This window comes from Embiotoca jacksoni, unplaced genomic scaffold, assembly GCF_022577435.1.
Source record: "Embiotoca jacksoni isolate LCO1_2020_lvr unplaced genomic scaffold, fEmbJac1.0.p SCAF_45, whole genome shotgun sequence".
In the NCBI taxonomy this organism is placed as follows: Eukaryota; Metazoa; Chordata; class Actinopteri; family Embiotocidae; genus Embiotoca; species Embiotoca jacksoni.
In genome coordinates this window covers 2033712-2054408 of record NW_027185398.1, presented here as the reverse complement: position 1 = coordinate 2054408, position 20697 = coordinate 2033712, and the positions used below count along the sequence as shown (strand labels likewise).

At 43.6% G+C, this 20697-nt stretch overlaps 2 protein-coding genes across 5 annotated transcripts in view; one reads left to right on the top strand and one right to left on the bottom strand.

The window, feature by feature from the left end:
- The window catches only part of glra1 (glycine receptor, alpha 1), a 98428-nt gene extending 94302 nt beyond the window's left edge, over nt 1–4126 (top strand). For all 3 annotated transcript variants that reach the window (XM_069169418.1, XM_069169417.1, XM_069169416.1), the window contains one exon: nt 2482–4126. In XM_069169418.1, the coding sequence (XP_069025519.1) occupies nt 2482–2766 (285 nt within the window). In that variant the 3' untranslated portion in view covers nt 2767–4126. The remainder of the gene's footprint in view (nt 1–2481) is intronic.
- An 8518-nt stretch (nt 4127–12644) lies between these two features.
- g3bp1 (GTPase activating protein (SH3 domain) binding protein 1) overlaps nt 12645–20697 on the bottom strand; it is a 9299-nt gene continuing 1246 nt past the window's right edge. Inside the window, exons 2-12 of one of the 2 annotated variants that reach the window (XM_069169457.1) lie at nt 18553–18669; nt 18322–18403; nt 16979–17152; nt 16795–16885; nt 16171–16294; nt 15682–15937; nt 15468–15572; nt 14937–15054; nt 14316–14441; nt 14036–14145; nt 12645–13894 (exon numbers count right to left, since the gene is read on the bottom strand). In XM_069169457.1, the coding sequence (XP_069025558.1) occupies nt 13643–13894; nt 14036–14145; nt 14316–14441; nt 14937–15054; nt 15468–15572; nt 15682–15937; nt 16171–16294; nt 16795–16885; nt 16979–17152; nt 18322–18403; nt 18553–18647 (1533 nt within the window). In that variant the 5' untranslated portion in view covers nt 18648–18669 and the 3' untranslated portion in view covers nt 12645–13642. The remainder of the gene's footprint in view (nt 13895–14035; nt 14146–14315; nt 14442–14936; nt 15055–15467; nt 15573–15681; nt 15938–16170; nt 16295–16794; nt 16886–16978; nt 17153–18321; nt 18404–18552; nt 18670–20697) is intronic. The other variant, XM_069169458.1, reaches the window with a different exon arrangement.

Genomic DNA, 20697 nt, shown 5'->3' with positions numbered 1-20697 from the left:
TTGTAATTAGTCATAAATGAATCACCTTGTGTCGTCGTGGTTTTTTTTGCCCTGTCTGCAGGCTGCAGGCCTTCCTCCCTTATTGTTCTCCTTCCCCTCCTTCCTTCCTTTTTGCTCCTCACACCTCCTCCTCCTCCTCCTCCCTCCACCACTACTCTCATTGCGCCTCCTCCTCACGTCCCTCCGCCCTCCACATTAATCACATGGCAGGGAGAATAAAGCAGAGCATCTGTAATAGTTTAGCAGCGTCACTGAAGGACGGGCAGAGGTCGGCTAGCATCGCGGCTAATGTGTAGACACACCGCGCGTGTGTGTGTGTGTGTGTGTGTGTGTGTGTGTGTGTGTGTGTGTGTGTGTGTGTGTGTGTGTGTGTGTGTGTGTGTGTGTGTGTGTGTGTGTGTGTGTACATGTATTAACAGTAATAGATGGCTCGGTGTGGATGCAAGGACAGAACGGGGACATGGGGCGCTAAAAATGGATCTCTACCTGGTGGTCAAACACACACACACACACACACACACACACACACACACACACACACACACACACACACACACACACACACACACATGCACATACCTATAGATACACACATCGGCACACACACACTCTCACACCAGCACACACACTAAAGTAAGAAAGGTCTCTTTTGTCGTCACTTTTGCCTCATTTGATTTCATTTTAAAACCGTCTTTATCCTCTTTTCTGCCACTTCATTGACAAATATCGGCTCGTAGGTCGTTTATTTTGCTGGAAGCTCCAACAGAAGCGAGCCGGCTCGTCTTCAGCTGCAGAGGTTTTGCATCACTCAAGTTCTCCTGTTGCCAACACTTCCTCCTGCTTCGTTTTCTCTTTACTAAATTTCTATTTTTTTTTCTTCTTCTTACCCACAATGCATTGGACAGATTCCCTGCTGATAGGCTGCCACGCGGTCTCCCACAGCGGTCGCATTAATTCATGCATGAATTCCCAACATTGGCTTTTATCACCCGAAAAATAAAATGTCCAACACCCAAACAAAGACGACTCGTTATCGTCGGAGGGCTCTTTGTTTGTTGAATTTTTTAATATCGTGGGTGTTGTTTTAACTTTGAAGGGCACTTTGGAGCCTTTGTTATTTTAGTTCACACACACACACACACACACACACACACACACACACACACACACACACACACACACACACACACACACACACACACACACACACACACACACACACACACCCTCCGTGTCTCTCGGCCCATGTCAATGTTTGTGTTGGAGTCTCTGAACCAGATAAGGAAGTCATTGTGTCTCCTGTAATGAAAAGACAGGGTGACGGAGCAGATAGGATTTTCAATATCACAGCGCACGCCGCAACCTTGAGTACGACACGTGTCAATCAATCTGATTCCATAACCCCCCCCCCCCCCCCCGTCCCCCCCCCCCTCCCCCGACCCCTCCCTCCTCGCTCCCCTTGACGGGTGAGATAAACACGCTCGGCGTCCGGCTTCAGCTCGTATCGATGACTTTTACGAAGGGGAAGATGGCGGCCTGGCGTCAGCGCTTTGAACGATGATCATAATTTATGAATTTGACTTTTGTGTGCGGTTGTCGTGTTCTCGCTGCACGCTGCTCTGCAGCGAGGTCGGGCCGGCGACTCCGAACCGCCCCGCAGGCGTGAACGTTCGTCTGTCGGCCGTCCAGCTCAGAAATGAAATGAAATCCGTGTTATCGGTCGATCGGACCGACTCGACCGTCGGAGGACTTTCTGTCTGATAAATGTCACGGTGTCAGCGTTTATGCACGGCTGTAAATGTCACATGACGTCGCTGCATCGAACACACATCTGAATGTCTTAATTAATTGAATATATGTTGTATATCCTGTGTGTGACTCATAACTTCCATCCACCAAATACCTACAAAGGTAGGTTGCATGGAGGACGCGTCGTGCGACGTCACATCGACTGAGCTGTAGAGAGTCGGTGGGACTGAAGCTCCGCCCACAAAAGGAAGAAGAAGAGGCATTAAAAAGAAGTGTACTCGTTTCCAAATTGCATCCTTTTTATTTTTTACTGCAAATGTCGCTCTACGGATCACATGACCGAGAGGGTCAAAGTTCAAGGCACGTTTTTTACGACGCAGTCGTACGTCCCACTTGGACAGACTGTAAAATACCGTGAATATGAATGAAAATTCAACCTGAAGATTTCTAACTTTCGCTCGGACACGCGGTCACGTCGTGAAATGTCTTTCCTCGCTTTTCATTTTCACTTCACGTCACCTGTGTTATTTGGTTTCTTTATCTAAATATCTCTGCAATTAACTGAACTGAAATTGAACTGACCTTTCATGCCATCCTTCACACACACACACACACACACACACACACACACACACACACACACACACACACACACACACACACACACACACACCTCCACCAGTAAGGTCTTTCTCTGGTTCCTAACAGCCTGAGTCTTGGCCTGTGTTGCAGGAGGATGAGACGGGCGAGGGGCGCTTCAGCTTCCCCGGCTACGGGATGGGCCCCGCCTGCCTGCAGGCGAAGGACGGCATGGCCATCAAGGGCAACAACAACAACGCCCCGGCGTCGGCCGCGCCCGAGAAGACCATCGAGGAGATGAAGAAGCTCTTCATCGGTCGGGCCAAGCGCATCGACACGGTGTCCCGCGTGGCCTTCCCGCTCGTCTTCCTCATTTTTAACATTTTCTACTGGATCATTTACAAGATCATCCGCAGCGAGGACGTCCACAAGCAGTAGTCGGCCGAGAACCGGGAGGAGGAGGAAGAGGAGGGCGAGGACGGCGGCGAAGAGGAGACACAAACGAGAGAGAGAGAAAAGAAACGGAGAGAGACGGCTTCAGTGGGAGACACCGTTACCGTTGCCCCGCCCCCTTTTTTTCAACCTACGCCTCCTCGTCCTTTCATGGTCGAGGAGAAGTTGCTTTTGTGGCAGTCGCCTCCCCTCAACCCTCAACCCCCCCTATCATTTGAGATATTTATCGCTTTATCTTTTTCCCCCTTTTCTTCTTCTTCTTCTTCTTCTTCTTCTTCTTCTTCTCCTCTCCCACCCTGAATCCCCCCCCTCCACCCTCCCGCCCTCCACCCCCCCCCCCCCCCCGCCCCCCCTGTGTTCCCATCTCTTTACACCTCCTGAATAATCCGGACCAGTGCAATAGCAATGCAGTAAAATGCATGATATATGAATGTGGCAATATATTAAAGAAAAGATGAAAAAGTAAACAAACTTTTTGCAAGACACGCCCGACAAACTGTGTTGGGGAGCGGACGGACGGGAACGAACGGAGACGACCAGAGAGTCTTGTAAAGGATCTTGTATTTGATTTCACCTTTTTATTTTTATTTTTATTTTTTTTGTGTGTGTGTGAAGAGAAATATATGATTCTATATGGGAAAAAAAAGTGATGTGCAAAGAAGCATACAGCAGTGTAATATACTCATACAGTATATCTATCATAATGGGAAGAAATGTTTAACTGTGAAGGAGGGCATCGGAAAAACGAGGGATTTTTTTCACCAAAAAAAAACCAAAAACCAAAAAAAGAGCGGACGGACGGCGGATCAGTGCTTCCATGAAATAAAAGCGATGCAGTGATCCTGCATTCTATATATGTAGATTTGCTTCAAAAATGTGTATTGCAAGCACTTGTCAAAAGCCACCCCCCGCCCCTCCTTCCCCCCCCCACCTCCTCCACCCGCCCCCCCTCTCCCCCCGCTGCCAACACCACGAAAACCTCGAACTCGCAGAGACTCTGGAGGTTTTGTTGCTGCCGCCTGTCAATCACAACGACGGGACGAATAGAAAAAAAAAGAACAACAACACTGGAATAAAAAATTTAAAAAAAACTAAAACACTGGACGATTATGAGACGACATTTATCTGTGGTCAAAGTGTTCCTCTACCTGTCCCTTCATTTAGTTCATGTTTTTTTATTTATTTTTTTTACATTTGTTTCTTGATTGTTTTTAAGCGCCGACCGAACACGTCGCTCGTGGTCGTGCGGCGCTCCGCAGCGACGACGGGTTTTTTTTTTTCCGAAACGGGAGGAAGTTTGTCCGGAGGGGGCGGTTTGATGTCCGGAGGGGGCGGTTTGATGTCCGGAGGGGGCGGGAGGGGGCGGTTTGATGGTTTGATGTCCGGAGGGGGCGGGAGGGGGCGGTTTGATGTCCGGAGGGGGCGGTTTGATGTCAGCAGCTGACGTCTCCTCACGTTGCTTCTTTCCCTGAGTTTTTTTTAGTTTTTTATGTTTGTTTCCATAAACTGGAGAAAGAGCCGCTTGATCCTGGACAGATAAAAAAAAAAAAAAAAAAAAAAAAAAAAAAAATGCAAATAATAATAACGCAGATCCTCGTTTGCTTTCCTCGCCGTGTTCATCGAAACCATAGACATGTTTACATCCTTATTAGTGCTTCCTTGCTTTGACCCCGCCTTAATGTGACGCCCACAGCCCCGCCCACCAGCCGAGAAGGACGTACGTTGTAAATTATACAGATTATAAACACCTCGTATACCTTAAATTTACTGTATCTCCATCTCATTCACGTGCACCGAGCGTAGCTGCTAACGTCATGAAGCTTCGTCGTCGCCCACGGCGACGCAACGACGGGAGCTAATTTCCTCGTGTTGGACGGGATTTGATATTTCAGCGGGATGATAAGTTTGAAGATTTGTCACATGCTATTTAAAAAAAAATAAAAAATCCTTGTACTTTGCGCCAGGCTTCTCTATGCAACTATCAGTATATGCAATTATGATTTTTCCTACTTAGCTTCATCTCAACAAAGTCGTCCCTTGTTTTGTTTTTTTGGTACTTGCTGAAGGTGATGAAGTGACCGGCGGCCCGCACATTACAAAACATTTTAATAGTTGAAATCTGCATGAAGCAGATTGATCCAAACTGAGCCAGCCAGAATAAAACAATATGGAAAGAAAGGACAGAAATGCAACTGGATGCGGATGTTTTTTCTTCTTTTTAATGTACAAATGTTTGCTTTATGTTTGTCCTCCGTCATCTCCTCACGTCTGCAGTGTTGACTCAGAAAATCCCAAAGTGCTTTTTTTAAATTAATTTATCTATTTTTTACAAATTTACAGAGAGATTACAGCATGAAGGCAAAAAGGGACATTTTTCCAATTTTGTAGCAAAACTTAAAATGGAAAGAGTTTAAGATTTCTTGCATTTGTTCGTGATGTTTGTTGAATTTCTGCCCTCAATGTGTTCATTGAAAAAGTGTGAATTTTCCAACAACACACAATTTACACGTGTTTCTACCCCCCGATTTGTAAAGGAATAGTTGAATATTTTGGGTAATTGTGAGCGTTCCAGAAGACCGATATGACTTCATGTCCGTAGGTTCAGGACGGAGCTGGAGTCGGGAGGCCGTTAGCCGAGAGAGCTTGTTTTTACTGAAGAAACCAGATTCAGCACGTTAATTGGAAAACTAAACTCAAAATTAAGATCATTTACTGCACATATTCCCCCTTTTTTTTTTTTTTTTCCCCGATCAGAGATTAAAACGATCAATTTAAACTCTTGCCGTCTGGGGTCGGGTTCGATCGGCCTCCGAGACGCTCGCAGCGATTGATCGAGCCGGAGGAGCTGCTTCAGCTTGTTCAGCGTGTTTATGCTAAGCTCGGCGAACGTCCTCCGACTCCAGCTGATTTTAAACTATTAGAAAGAACATGAAGAACCGAGTTTCTGAAATTGCTGATATTATTGCAGCAGGTTGGACTTCAACCTCAAAATAAAACTTGGGCAGGTTTTGTTTTTTTATTTGATTTCATTTCACTCGGACTTGTTCAGTACAAGTGTATGTTAAATGTTTATCATGAAAATGCTGTTTATCCACAGTCCGACTTGGTTTTCGAAGCAAAACCAAAGATGTGTGTTTTGTTTCTGGTGTTTTGACGGGCAGCAGCTGTTCTTCGCCTTTCGCTGCTGCCGGGGAGGGAGGGGGGGAGGGAGGGGGGGGATTTCCACTTTGGCGTTTGGGCTCAGAAACATGACACGTGTGTTGGTTTTGTCAGATTAACTTCAGATATAGAAATATTACAATCAAAAAGTATTTTCATATGGAAAATGTTGTCCCTCCACATTCGTCTATCGTTCCACTTTCCTCACCTTGAGCCCCGTTTCTTGTGAAGTAGATTTTCTTGAAGCAGAGCATGGAGAGATTAACACATTATTCTCGTTTGATTGCAAAGAGATCATTTTTTTTAGTGTGTCAGCATTGGAGTTTATTTTTATTCCAGCCTAAGTTCAACGCCACCGTTCATGAGCTTGGTTTGTTTGGGTGTGAGATGATCCGAAGGGCTTCGCTACGCATGTTCTTCTGTTCACGTTCCAGCATGTGAGGACTTCAAAGTGGAAGTGCCATCACAAAAAAACCAACAACAACAAACAAGAAAAAAATAGCTCCACCCCAAAACACTCTGCATAAATCATCCCCAGACACAAAGACGTAAAACCTTTAAAGGCCACGATCACCTGGGACGCTTTATCTTCATTTCACGGAGGGTTCGGACGACGCAGACGATGCATAGCGCTAAATATAAAGCCGTTTTTTTGGATGTGAAACGTCAGTTTTAGAGATAATTTATCACCCTCGTCTGCTTTTCACGAGCACACAGATTAATATCTACCTTGTCCCAGTTCGCTTAATTTGTCATTATCCCCTCGGAGACTGTAGTGTAGATGGAGAACATGAATTTAGTCGCTGCCTAATGACTGCAGCTTCAAACATTTTATTTTTTTTGATGATATCTGATTTGTTCCACGGCGAGCTGACGAATCCAGACGATCAAAACAGGTGATATCAGACACCATTTAATGAACACGGAGCAGTTTTACATGTATGTTGGTAGGATGTCGCAAAACAAGAGAAAAAGTGCAGTAAAGATTCTCATTCATCCAGTTCAATCTAATTGTTATCCAAAGGCAACCGGACGCACTTTTTAAAAGACGTTTGGCCTTCTCATCAGAAAGGCCGAGAAAGTGTTTTCAAAACGAAGTCTTTGGAAAAACACACTTATCTCGTCAAAACGGTGGCAAACGCGCTATTCAGCGAGCGAACGCAGCTCGATAAACACTCGTTTTGTTTTTCCGTCAGGTCGGCTCTTCAGCTTCAGTCGCAATGTAGAAACATGCTTCTTAAAAAAAAGCGTCAATTTTGTGTGCTGCTCCCATTTGGTATTTCTTTGTTGGACCAAAATCACAAACAGCCTTCGTTTGCGTACTTTCTTTTTTTTCTTTTTTTTTTTCATGCTGGCACTACCGGTAGCCTAATGGTCCAATAATAACGTCATTATAATAAGATAACGTTTTAACAAAGTTCACGTAGCGTGATTTTTTTTTTTTCTTCTTATTCAACAGAAATTCATATACGATCTTTCTACGGTAGATTTAAAAAAAAGAAAAAAGAAAAAGATGCATCTTCCGGGCCATAAATACTAGATATTTTTGTACCGAAAGGCAACTTTTTATGAAGCTGAAGACTTCGGGATGGAAGCGGTAGTTTCACAGCAAATGCCTCAATAAACAGTTGCTGACCAAGAACTTGTGACAGATTGAAATGAAACCGTGCCATCGAGACTTCCTTTGAGATTACAGACCACGTAAATGAGCCATTAAGCACCTTCGACCGTCTCCGGTTCAAAACGTTCCTCCTGTGCCATAAAGAAAACAACCACTGCGACGCCACTGAAGCACTTCCGTCCACGACGAGCCTATATTTGATATTTGCCAACAGACATATCTTCTCGTGCCATACGGGGGTTGAATATGCAACTAAAGAGAAAGAAATAACAAACAAAAAAACAACAACGAGGAACTTTCCAGCATACCATGCATTCATTCAACCTCCATTTTTTACATGATTCATGACGTCTTCCTCAGACGTGGGTGTTGTGTGTGTCATAGTCATGATAGAGCTTCGTCATAGGCCTCACATCAGTGTATTAATCATTGTTATACTATTCGGGGGGATGGGGGGGGGGAGGGGTTCGTAATAATGCGATCGGAGTTTATATCGCATTACGGCGCGATGTGATGCGAACTGACTGAACAATGAAAACGAGAGCGATGCAGTTTATTTTTGGGGGGAAGTTTATAAACCCTCGTAGGTTCTGAGCAGGGTTTTAAAAGTAGCATGGTTTGATTCGTTGATGATGATTAATGAGTCTATCGGTTCCGGGGTTTTTGGTTTTTGATTGGATTTTATTGTATTTAATTGTATGTATTGTACAATCCGATGCCCTGAGGGAGAAGGACAAATACGGTGACTCCTGAACTGCTGTGAACTTTAAGGAAACGTTGTTATTATGATTATTATTCCAATTCATTTCCTTTTATTTTGTTTTGCACAAGTTGGAATGGCCTTAATTTTGCTTTTACTTGCTTCTATTGTGTATTGGCACAAAGTGCACCTGTTTCATTTGCAGAACTTAACGATGCTCATTATGATGCTTATAATCTGAGAGTGCACATCAAAGCAGGATGAAAAAAAAAATAAGAAGAAAAGTTCAGCAAATCCTTTTTATTTTTCATTAATCTGAGAAACAATATTTTGCATGAATATAAATACAATGGCAGATATTTTGGCTTGTACAAAAAATGTGAAGCAATTTGAAGAGAAAAAAAAGAATGTACCGTTTCTGCTGTATCTGTATATATCTAAATATTTATTGAAATATGTCATACTACTAATTCTATTAACGATTAAAGGTTTTCTGAACAAAAATCTCTTTACCTGTTTTTGAACATTGTCAAGGTTGTTGGAGTTGGATCTTCTGCTTTCTGTTACTCGACCCAAGGATCTGTGTAATCATTAAAGAAAAAGTATTAAAAATTGCAAATAAATCCGTGGTGCTGGCTTCTTTTATTGTCTGACATTAACTTGCAAAAACAAAAATTGTGATAAGACTATCGATAACATGTATTCCTTATCTTTTTTTCTGAATTATTTTGCTCTTGCGTTGGTGGAAAGTCTTTGTCCTGCTTTTCGGTTTAAACAAAGCTCAGCGTGTTCGAGATTTTTTTCTTTCCTGTTAAGAGACAAATGGTCAAAAATACAGTTATATAGCAAGAGTCCTTCACAATAAAAGCATAAAAAATGACAGCAGACTGAGAAACTATGGGAAAAATGAACGGGACGCACAAAGTAGTTCCTTCCACTCCAGTTTTATTTCCATGAAGCGTCTCCTGTTTGCATGTTTCTGACAGCAAACCTTCGTCGTGTTATTTGCTCAACAGAATAAAAGCTCTTAAGTTTGAAGGCTGCAGCAGATCTAGAAATACCAAACTCAACTTGTGTTGTTTATTTTTATGCCCAAATTAAAGGCACTTTCATAAACTCCGCTGTGAATACCACAAGAGGGTCGACGGTTCGTACGGACTCTTTCTTGTGAATTTAGGAAGCGCGACTTCACACGAGGAATCTGACGTTACAGTGAACTAGTTTACCAACTAGAAGAAAAACTAAAAACGATTTTTTTTTTTTTTTGTGGATTTTCTCCACAGCGTAAAAGAATAACTTCCATCTGATGCTTTTTCTTTTCATTGAAATCTCATAACTCCCTAAAATTGAAATTGACGCTCCCATCTGGATCGATTTTAAAATGAGTGCCAGAGAAACAAATCTGCAGTGGCGTCGGCCCGATCGTGGAGCTGAACCTGTGTTTTGTTTTTTTTCAGGAACCTGCAATCACCACGACAGATGAACACTTCACGCTCTCGCCTTCATTGAGCCGCAGGCCAGTTGGTTTCTTGCAGAAAAATCAATGCTAATCATATAGATGGAAGCACTTCTCGTACGTCTCCGGACACCGTTGACAAATGAAACTCTTACAGTCGCTGAAATGGTAAAACGTCATTTCTTTTCCTTCTTATCTCAGGGCAGCAAAATAAAACGGGCCCGGCCGATCGTGTATTAGTTCATACGCCGTCGTGATTGTAGGCAGTGAAGCTGTCGCCTGCAGCGAAGGCCGTTTCGCATTTATTAGGCAGCTCTAAATAGAGAATGAGAGGTGGACAGACGGGGTCGCATGCAAACCAGTCCCACGTTATGGCAAAAATAATTATGCAGAAATGTCTTTAAAACAAATAAACATAGAACCCCATTTGCAAAAAAAATTGGGAAACTTTGTAAAATGTCAATAAAAACATTATTATTTGCAAAATCCTTTAAACCCATATTTAAGTGAAAATAGACCAAAGATAAGAGATCAAATGTCGAAACTGAGAAGTTTTATTGTTTTATGGGAAATATATGCTCTTGTTGGAGCATAAGTTGGGACAGGTTTACTGGAGTTTTGAAAGTGAAATGTGGTCCCATTCTTGCCTGACATTGCATTTCAGCTGCTAAACAGTTTTTGGATCTTCTGTGTCGTATTTTTATTTTCATTATGTGCCAAATATTCGCAATACAATCACGAATGCTGGCATTTGAACTGAGCGCTGATAACAAGCTGGATGGTCCCGCTCCTCTTTAAACCCGGAGGACGCAGCGGCCATGATTTCCAAAAAGGAATTTCAAACATGGATTCGTCAGACCTCAGTCCATCTTAAATGAGCTCAGGCCCAGTGAAGGTGGCGGCGTTTCTAAAAAATGGAAGTGTTCCTGAGCCCATGCAGTGATTTTCCACGACACATTTGTGTCGATTTTAAATGCAGTGCCGCCCGAGGGCCCGAAGATCAGGGTCATTCAATATTCACATACATTTTTAATGTATGAAAAATGTATACATCTGCTTGCTGTCTTAAGGTGAAGCTCCCTTAAAAGGATGAATTCAAGTTTTCAGGGCTTCTTGCCGACCGTTCAGATTCAGATTTCCTGCCGTTTCACTTTTCACGCGATACGGAAGACATTCAGTGGCGTGAAGTGACGTTTGTTTCTCGCACCGTGGAGGTAAAGTGCATCTGCAACGCTCCTGAAGGCAGCGCGGCGTTCAGTGTTCAACCTGGCAGCAGCAGCAGAAACTCCACCACGTTAAAAACCTGGACTTTGTGGCGATATATCGCTGCTCATCTCTTTTTCTGCCAACGTATCGATCCTCCGGGGAGGAATCTCGTTTCCACGCAGAGGTCAGAGATCAGCGCCAGTCACAGCACAAGCAGCCCTGCAGCTCTTCTCGGGCTACGAGGAGTTGAGGGGAAGGATGCGTTGTCTGCCGGATGTATAATGCATGTCGCCTGCAGGGAGGCTCGCGCACAACCAAAACAAACATGTAAAAAAGGTGTAGCAGGAGGTTTGGGAGGAAGAGGAGGAGGAGGAGGAGGAAGGGCGATGGAGTGAAGCATCACGTCGTGCAGTGAGGAGGAAGCGACGACGACAACAAAACGTATTGCGTCTTGCTGCAGGGCTCCTCGTCAAGAGTTTGGATCTTCCCCCGTTTACTGGACGCTTCGTGAATACGTAAACATCAAAGAACGACCTCGTCGGCAGCGAACGCTGAGGTCCGATTTATTCAAGCTGAAACGCAGAGAATTAAAGGAAGTGACGCGTTTTTGCTGCAGATATTTTAATGTTTCTTCGCAAGATGAATGTTGGAATCTATTTTAACACCTTTAATCCCGTCCGCACGGTTTTTGTTTCAGCGCCAAAGATTATTAAACTGTCGAGTACAAAAACTGACATTTGATTTATTCTTTGATCAGATTTCCTATTAAAAAAAATGAATGTCCTTTTTTTTTTTTTAAATGCTGGTTGAATTTGACATTTAATAACTTTTTCTTTTCTTATTTTTATATACGATAGGTAGGGGCGTATTACATCTTATGTTTTTGATTATTTCTGTATTTATTGTATTACTTTAGAGATTACGGATTAATTGCGCAACAGTCATTTGAAGAGAAGATAACATGCTCACAGAAATGTCAGTTAAACTGTAGTTGCTATGCAACTTTGTCCATTGGCGTTGCTATAGTAACAGACGGTTGCAACTGAAACCAGCAGCTGGTGGCAGACGCACCTGTTGGTTGTTCATTAATCAGCAGCTCCTGATTCAGCTTTTATTCTTCAGGAACTTTAATGTAGAGTCATAATGTCATTAATGTGTTTTCTTTTTAAAAGCCTCATTAATAACATTATTGATGACTGTTTCACGCAGGTGTTGAAGCTTTAAGGTTCTCATTCAGGCCTTTTTCACAGCAGACATTTTTGGCTCGTTACAGTAGGAAAACGTAGCTGCTCATTAACATCATTATAATTTGTATTAAACGGTGGCTGTGAGCCGCGACTGCACCAGCATCCACAACACCTGGACCCCGACACCGAGGCAGCTAAATGGACTCCAGGATTTTTAGCTGCATGTGATTTCTTTCCTGCTTTTAACAAATCAAAGTCTGCTGGGAACAGAACTGAATTGAAATCGATTGCCGGGAAGAATATTATAAAAATAACTATCTGTGGATGTTGACTCATCACTTAACAGCTGAAATTTTTCAACAAAACTTTTTTTTTTTTTTTCTGTTGATTTAAATTGTCCAAATACAAAAAGATGTACAAGAGCGTTTTACCTAAAGAGTATAAATACGGTCGCGACAGGATTTAATACCCGAACCAAGTCCCACCGTCTCCCTTCGGCCGGCCGCAGACTCAAAACAAGCTCAAACAGACCAGTTTAAAACAGTAAATCACTTTTTAATTTAGTTCTCTCATCGGCAGGTGAACTCCCGTTTTTTTTTTTCTTCTCTCTCAACATGACAAATGAAGTGCATCGGTAGTCGAAGCCTTGACAACAGGTTTTGATACATGCTCCATTCAGACGCGTCTGTGAATCCACATATTAGAAGCCATTATTACTCAAATAAAACCACTACAGTTCAGCTCTTGACCTGATAGAATAAAAAGATAAGACAGATCCATCGCTAGATACAACGGTGGCAGCAATACACAGGATTGCCCAAGCAGTAAAGTACACGTTCCTTTAAGAAACAGGGAGAGAGAACGCGAAAAAAAAAACTAAACTCTGGGTTTTTTAATCCCCAATTCAAGTAGTATTTACCCTTTTTTTTTTTCTCATGTGTTTTGCGTGTTTCGATTTTGTTTCTTAATAAATTCAAGTTCAGCATGAAAAAACAAACAAAAACTGACATAAGTTCAGATAATACATGTGGTGGTGGTGGTGGAGGACAAAAGAAGAAGAAGAAGAGGAGGAGGAGGAGGAGAAAAATGAAAAGCAGCAGGTGACAGAAGAAGAAGAAGAATGAGGCTGGGATGGAGGGAGGAAGAGGAGGCAGCCATCTTCACGAGAGATGTCGAGACTGGCTGTTGAATTCAGCAGGAGTGAAAAGCTCTCGACCGAACTTGCTTCAGTCACTAACGGAAACCCCTGATAGATGCTTGTAACATACGTAGGAGGAAGAATGAGGAGGAGGAGGAGGATGAGTCAGAAATGAGGCCGTGCAGGAGCAGCGACCCAAAAATCTGGACCCTGAAATGAACAAGTCCTCCTGATTTTTCCTCCTAGCTGCCGAGTAAAAAGGGCTTTTCTTTCCAAATTTGGCTTCGTCCAATCAGGTCCTGCTACAGAATAACTCAATAACCACTCAAGTAAATTGAATCCAAACAGTAATCTAACTCGAGGGAGGAGGGGGGGTTTGAAGAGGGGGGCCCCCTCACTGGCGCGGGGCGGAGTAGCGGCCCTCGCTGGGCCCGGCGCCCCGTCCGGAACCGAAGCTGGGTTTCTGTGCCATGCCTCCGCGGGTGGGGGGCCCGCGGGGTCCACCGCCGCCTCCTCCTATCCGCTCTCTGGGGCCGCCGGGCCCGCCGGGCCCCCGGGGCCTCACGTCCCGCCTGTCGCCCTCCCGGGCCGACCGGGTCTTCTTCTCCTCCACGTTCAGGCGGACGTCGCCTCTGAACTTGATGGGCTGCAGGAGGAGAATCAAAAGTTTTAAATAATACAAAATAACTGCCACACAAGAAGTACCGGAGACTATTTTAAGGATCCAAACTGGTCTCCTAGCAACGAAAGTAAAAGAAAATGGAAGTGAGCCCGAAAGGTTTGTTACCCTGTTGCTGAGGATCTTCTGAACGGGTTCGGAGTCGTCAAACACCACGAAGCCAAAGTTGGGTAGCTTCCCTCCGCTGTTGATCCTCAGCTCCAGGACTGTCCCATACTCTGAAATAAATATTACACATTATCAATCAATCAAAATGTATTTCTATAGCGCATTTTAAAACACAACAAAAGTTGCCCAAAGGTAGACAAACATTAAAAAAGACTGGATAAATAAAAAACAAGTTAAAAAATTTTTTTTTTTAAAGCACCATCGAACTTTCACGACTTACGTTCGAAGAACTCCTTGAGTTCGGTCTTGTCCACGTCGTGAGGGACGTTGCCCACGAAGAGCTGGTGGGCGTCGGGGTACCGGACCACCCGGCGGCCCTCCGTCTCGCCCTGCTCGCCTTCTCGAACTGGAACACAGTGAAACCGCTCGGTCCAGTTTTGTGACGATACTCTCAACCAAGTAAATCTATTAAAACATTTCCGAATTCAGAAATCTTTACAACATCTCTGGTCTTGTGTCTCGTAATATCTCAGAATAAAACATGTTTGCATGTCAGATGAAGAACTTATTCTTTTGGTCCATATTAGATTTTAGCTGTTTAAATCTACAACCAAACAGAAGAGCAGCATTTGCTCTCGTGCGTGTTTGAACCTCTTTTCCGCCTCGTTCTCAGTTTACAATGTTAAGACTGATCTGAGGCGACATCTTTGTTTTTTACTTCCACAGTTCCTGTTGTCCAGTTTTAATGTTTACTTCGCGTTTTAGAGGAACTTTTTTTTGCCCTCAGAGACACATTCATCAGCACACATCACATCACATCAGATTGTGTTTACACTCCTGGCCACGTGCTTGGTTCCTGTCAGTGACCTTTGACCCCTGTATGTATATATACCGTGTGTACCTGGTCTGGGTCCTCTGTGTGCCGGCGGAGGACCTCCGGGCCTCTGTTCCCGCGGTCTCTGGTCTCTCTGTGGTCTCTGTGTTGCTGTCTGCGACTCCGACTTCACCTCCGCTCTCGGCTGCGACGGTCAACAAAACGGGGTTTTTAAATTTATTTATTAGAACAGAGACGGAGAATATTTTCTACTGTTGGTCTTAAACTTCAGGCAAATCAAAATAAAAACAACAACTTGGATTATCATCATGCAGGTGCAGCCAGCAGGGAGAAGCTTGTGTCCTGTCCTGCTGCGTCTATCTCTACTTTAATAAAGTTTCCAAAGACGTCTCTACTTCCTGAGAAATGCAGCACAACAACAACTTATTATAAAGAAGTTAAAAAAGTGTTTGAGAGATGAAAGATAAAAGCAGTTTGCTGATAGAAGATCATGTTGAACGTCATCTTGACCTCGTTCGACGACGTTAACGAGACATGAAGTCCGCGGCGACGGCCCGGATTCAGATAAACGGGTCAGGAGGCGGAGCTTCGACCTACCGCTGCTGTGGGGGGGGCTTTGACGACGTGTGGGGGGATTCCTGAGACGGGGACGGCGCCGCTGAGCGGCAGGTTCTTACTGGTGACGGACGCCCAGGAGAACGGCTGTCGGGAACACAGACGGAGACACAAAGGAGACAAATAAAGGCGCTGCTTCTTATTTTACTTCTTTTTTTTTAACTCCTCCCTCCTCGAGCATCTTCGTCACACCTACCCTGTTTTCTTCTGGAGCGGAGGCGGCGGGTTCGGCGGTCGCGGAGGAGGCGGGTTCTGTAGTAGGCGGGGCGGAGGAGGCGGGGCTTTTCTCTGTCGGGTCGTCGGCCGTGTGCGCGTCTGTCTGCGTGTCCAGCATCGTCTCCGCCTTCAGCTCCACGGCGGCGGCGGCCTCGGCCTCTTTCTCCGCCTCCGGCTCGGGTTCGGGACTTCCTGCGGCCGCTTCCTCCTCGTCGCCGGGTACCGCCGGCTCCGAGCTGCGACATGAACGACACGTGGTAGAAGCAATAAAAATGACAATAAAAATAGAGGTAGAAATAAAAAATAAAAAAAATGATGTAAAAATGTAGATTATATACAAATAAAAGATGCCAGTAGAGTCTGTTGAGTCTATTGTCAATGACGGAGGGCAGATTCGGCCAAAGGTAAACTATTGTAAAGTCTTACTGCGGTAAAATAAGTACGTATATAAAGCAAAGACAAGTCGTACCAGGACGTCGGGTCGTAGAAAGGAGCCGAGTCCTCGGCGGCGGTGTCGGGGGAGGGGACTCGCTCCTCCAGCTCCTCCACCTCATCCTCAGACTCTGGAAAGAAATTAAATCTGTGTTCATGATCTTCACGATCACAAAAAAACCTTTTTAGTCAGACGTTAATCAACACGTATTTTCTTGCCAATGCAGGCAAGCTGTTAGCTACAATATTTAGTTTTATATAAAAATAATTAACATACAATTCAAATATAACCCAACCAGAATCAAGAATACATAAATTAAATCAATCAATCAAACTGAGAATATCTCGTGGTTGGATTTTGGACTTTTTTCCCTTCGTGTTCAATTTGCCGTTTTGTGCACGTTCAGTCTTTTAATTTCTAAACATCGAGACGCGTTTAAATTCTCTATAACTCGATCAGCTCCCATAAATAACGACACAGCTGTTCAAAGAGAAGCGATCAAAGCTCGGATCCCGTCGCTACGCTCGTCCCGACGCCGGAGAATTAATGAGAAACTCGTCTCTGTAACTTCATTTATCTCCGGACGAAATAAAAAGACGGCAGATCACAGAGACGAATATCTGACGGAGGAGAAATGAGAAAAAAACCACTCCGTCTCACCTTCTGGAGGTTCGGAGTCGGAGTCGCCGAACACCTCGTCCTGGTAGCGAAACACGTCGTTGTGGACGTAGAATTTGTTTGCGACGGTTCCCTGGAGGACAAACAAAACAAACAACGGGCACTTAGAAGATATCGTTGGGAGTCGGGGAAATAAAACGCTTGAAAGTCTCGATGTTGCACCGACCTCGGGCGCCAGGACGAAGGTCTGCATGAACTTCCTCATGGGCTGCATGTTGTTGGACAGCTCGCCCATCACCTGCACCACCACGCCCTCGTTCAGCGTGGCGTGGGCGTCCACGTGCCGGATCTTGGTGTGGCAGTCTCGGAAACTCAGAGCCATCACCCTCTTATGGATCTCCTGCGAGACGGCAAGATACGGTTCAATAAACATGTATCACGGTAACTATGGCGATAGGAACGGGGCGACTGAGAAGCAGGACGAAGACCACAAACTTCGAAGTAGCTGCGCTACTCGGGGTGGTTGAAAATAATATTTCTGCAATAGAAAAGGCACAAAATACAAAAACAATAACTATTACTTCAAGAACATACAACTGGAATTAAATAATTGCTTATATGTCGATATGAACGCGACTGTTTGCCTTCAAGTATTCAGTGAAAACTGACTCATTAAAGCTTTTTCGTTGTACAACAGAAAACAGTTGGACATCAGTGAAGTCGGTTCCTTTTTGGGACCAACTTCTCCACCCTGAAGCCATTTTCATCCATAATGATAAATATATTGTCTTTCTAATAAATAATGATCGTCAGAGTCCCGATCTGAACCGAGCAGAGACGACGTGGCTCAACGTTCACGTTTCAAGCAGCAGTGGAAATGTTTACAATCGAGAAAGAAAAAAAAGATTACAGTTGTTTGTGTGTTACGAGTTTGAGCACATTGTTTGTTTGTATTCGCGAGACACACACACACACACACACACACACAGCGGTGTTTGTTTATCGATAAACAAACGTACACTTCCTGCTTTTTCCTTGTTCTGCCAAATACGTGACGCTGCGAGCGGCGCGACAGAATAAATCTTCAGTTTAACGTATTCAGAGAAAACAAATAAGGTCTTGTTTTGTTTCTTTCATGCCGAGCACCCATCCAGGCGTGCGCTTAACTCGGCGCAGCTTTCAAAGCAAACTGAACACGGAGGGACGTCGCCTTAAAATAACGCCGCTGGAAGGTTTCTGCAACATGAAATCTCTTTTTTTGTTCTTCAGCTGCTGTGATCGTCTTAAAATAACATCCCTTTATTTCCTCTTGCTCTGTGCAGCAGCGTCGCTTTTTGCCGTCAGCCGGTCCCGACTTTATATGCAGTACCGATTATGACGTATAAATATTAGAACGTAGTATTTCATGCTGCGGTTGTTTCACTTTCTCCTTAAAATTTGAGAGGCTGAAAGTTCATATTCAGCAAAAACTGCTTCTGCAATTAATTTAAAATGCAAATTAATGGGAATGTTGCATTTAAAATACAAACAAATAATCGTAAATCTTCCTTAACTGCATTTCGAACTTACAGATTGTCCATAAACGGCCTCAACTGGTTTGCCGTTGTTGTCCAGGCCGCCGTGCACGTAGGAGGAGTTCTTCCCATAAAACCTGAACACAAACACACAAACGGTTTTATTACATTAGTCTCAGCGAGGATATATATATATATATATATATATATAAAAAATATGTATATATATATATAAATATATATATATATAAATATATATATGTGGTTTAAATGACAGATGTGGTACCTGTGCAGGTAGTCGGGGGCCTGGTTCAGGAGTGTGTAATACTGTCGGACAAACTCTCGCCCGACCAGCTGGGCACTTGGCTTCTCCATCACCATTTCTTTGGTCAACTGGAAATCTCTGCGTGGAGAGGAAGACGAGGAAAAGGAGGAAGAGGAGGAAGAGGAGCTCAGCAACAAGCATCATCATAACATGATTAATTAGGAGTTTGAATAAAGATAATAACTGCAGTGATTGGTAACATTTTTAAAGTTAAAACCAAAGCTTTCGTTTTTTTAAACTCACTCCAACTCAAATATGTTTTTAAAGTTTTGGTCAGACAGAAGAATTCAGTAAATTTCTGTAAATTTCCAAAGAACATTTTTAACTGTTAAACAATCTAATCATTCAAAAAAAAAAAGAAAAAAAAAAGAACAATTAATTTCTAAAACGTGAATATGATTATATTCATCTGTACTGTAGCTTCTTTAAATTTGTGGCTTCCATTTTAGTATTTTCGCAGAGTTTAATTGGAAACGAACGACTGATAATCGCCATGGCAACTCGTAGTAGAAACCAAGGACTTCGATAACGAGTCGTCTTTGTTCTGTCTGTTTTCACAAAACCTGCGAGACACCGCGAAGCATTTTATTACGACACACCGGAGAGTTTATGATCCCCGAGTTGATTGAATTATCAGTTTGAAGAGCAAACGTTTGTTTTCTTACAGTGGAGGTGAAGAAAAAAAAAATCTGCACAATCATCGCACTTTTAACGCCAACGATTTCTTCCAGTCCCTTTTTTTTTTTTGCTTTCTTATTCACAAGTGAAAAATGAAAGCAAACACACACAATCCTTCCTGCTGAGGACCAAAGTGGCCAGAAAGCTTTTCGTAGAGACCACTTAGCTTTTAAAACATCGACTGATATTATTCGGACGCCGCTTAACGCATCGACTCGTAAATAAAAGCTCGTCCGCCGGCCGACGTCCGTCCAACATTACCGACATCTTCGGGCGCTAACCGGCTGCTTTGTCGGATTTCCGCTCGAGGTTAATCAAGTTAAAGTCGTCAGCGACCGACGAACAGCAGCGGCAGGAACACACCATCGACTGTTTTCCAAATAAATATTAATATTTTCCTTTCGGGGCACGATGGTGTGTATTAAAGAAGGAAAAAAAAAAAAAGAAGAGCGTCATGGCTCGGGTTAATTCGTGTTAAATATAATCTTACGGGTGCCTGTAACTCACTTACAGGCACCGAATGGTTTTCCAGATTTTCTCATTAAAAAAATGCACAAGCCAAAGTACTCGGGCAAAAGAAGAAAAAGAGACTACTCGTATGCAAACGCAGACATCACAGGGTCTCCCAGGTGTCTGGAGGGCTTAGGAGGAGCGGGGGAGGGGGAGGGAGGGGCGGAGGAGGGAGGAGGAGGAAGGGGGGGAGGGTTGCATTTACACATTATAATATTCACTTAAAAGTAAACTCACCAAACATGGGTTGAAACTAAGCTTATATGTTATCTAGTGTCTTGAGATGCTGCACTGAAGTGTTGTAATGTTGTTGTTGTTGTTGTTTTTTTTTGGGGGGGGGAGGGGGGGGGATACTTGCACCACCTTGTGAATGAATCTGTGCTTTCAGGTGTGTGTGTGTGTGTGTGTGTGTGTGTGTGTGTGTGTGTGTTTGATGACACACCAGGAAGGACAGTTTACACCGACAGCTGCTCTTCTTCCATATCCTGCACATTTTTGTTTGTTTGTTTGTTTGTTTGTTGTTTTTACTCGGTTCAATGCGACCCGATGCTCATTTGTGAATTTCCCCCGTCTGTCCGTAATGAGCCGGACCAATCCTTCCAGATCCTACTGCATCATGAAGATGTCGTTAAAATAAACATCGGGTCGACTCGGCGTGGGCGATGATCAATATTTATATCGATATCTCTCGATATATCTTGATATGAGACTACGTATCGTCTGATCTCATGTTGTCTTTTCATAGTTTTTAAAGCTGCATTTGAGTTAAAAGTGGTGATTTTCTGAACGTATCTATTATTTACTATATCTACATTACAGCTGATTATTTATAAAATATCTGCTTGCATAAATAACAACCCTGCAAAAAAAAAAAAGGTGATCGGTCATGTTTTGGACAAACAATTGATTGACAACACA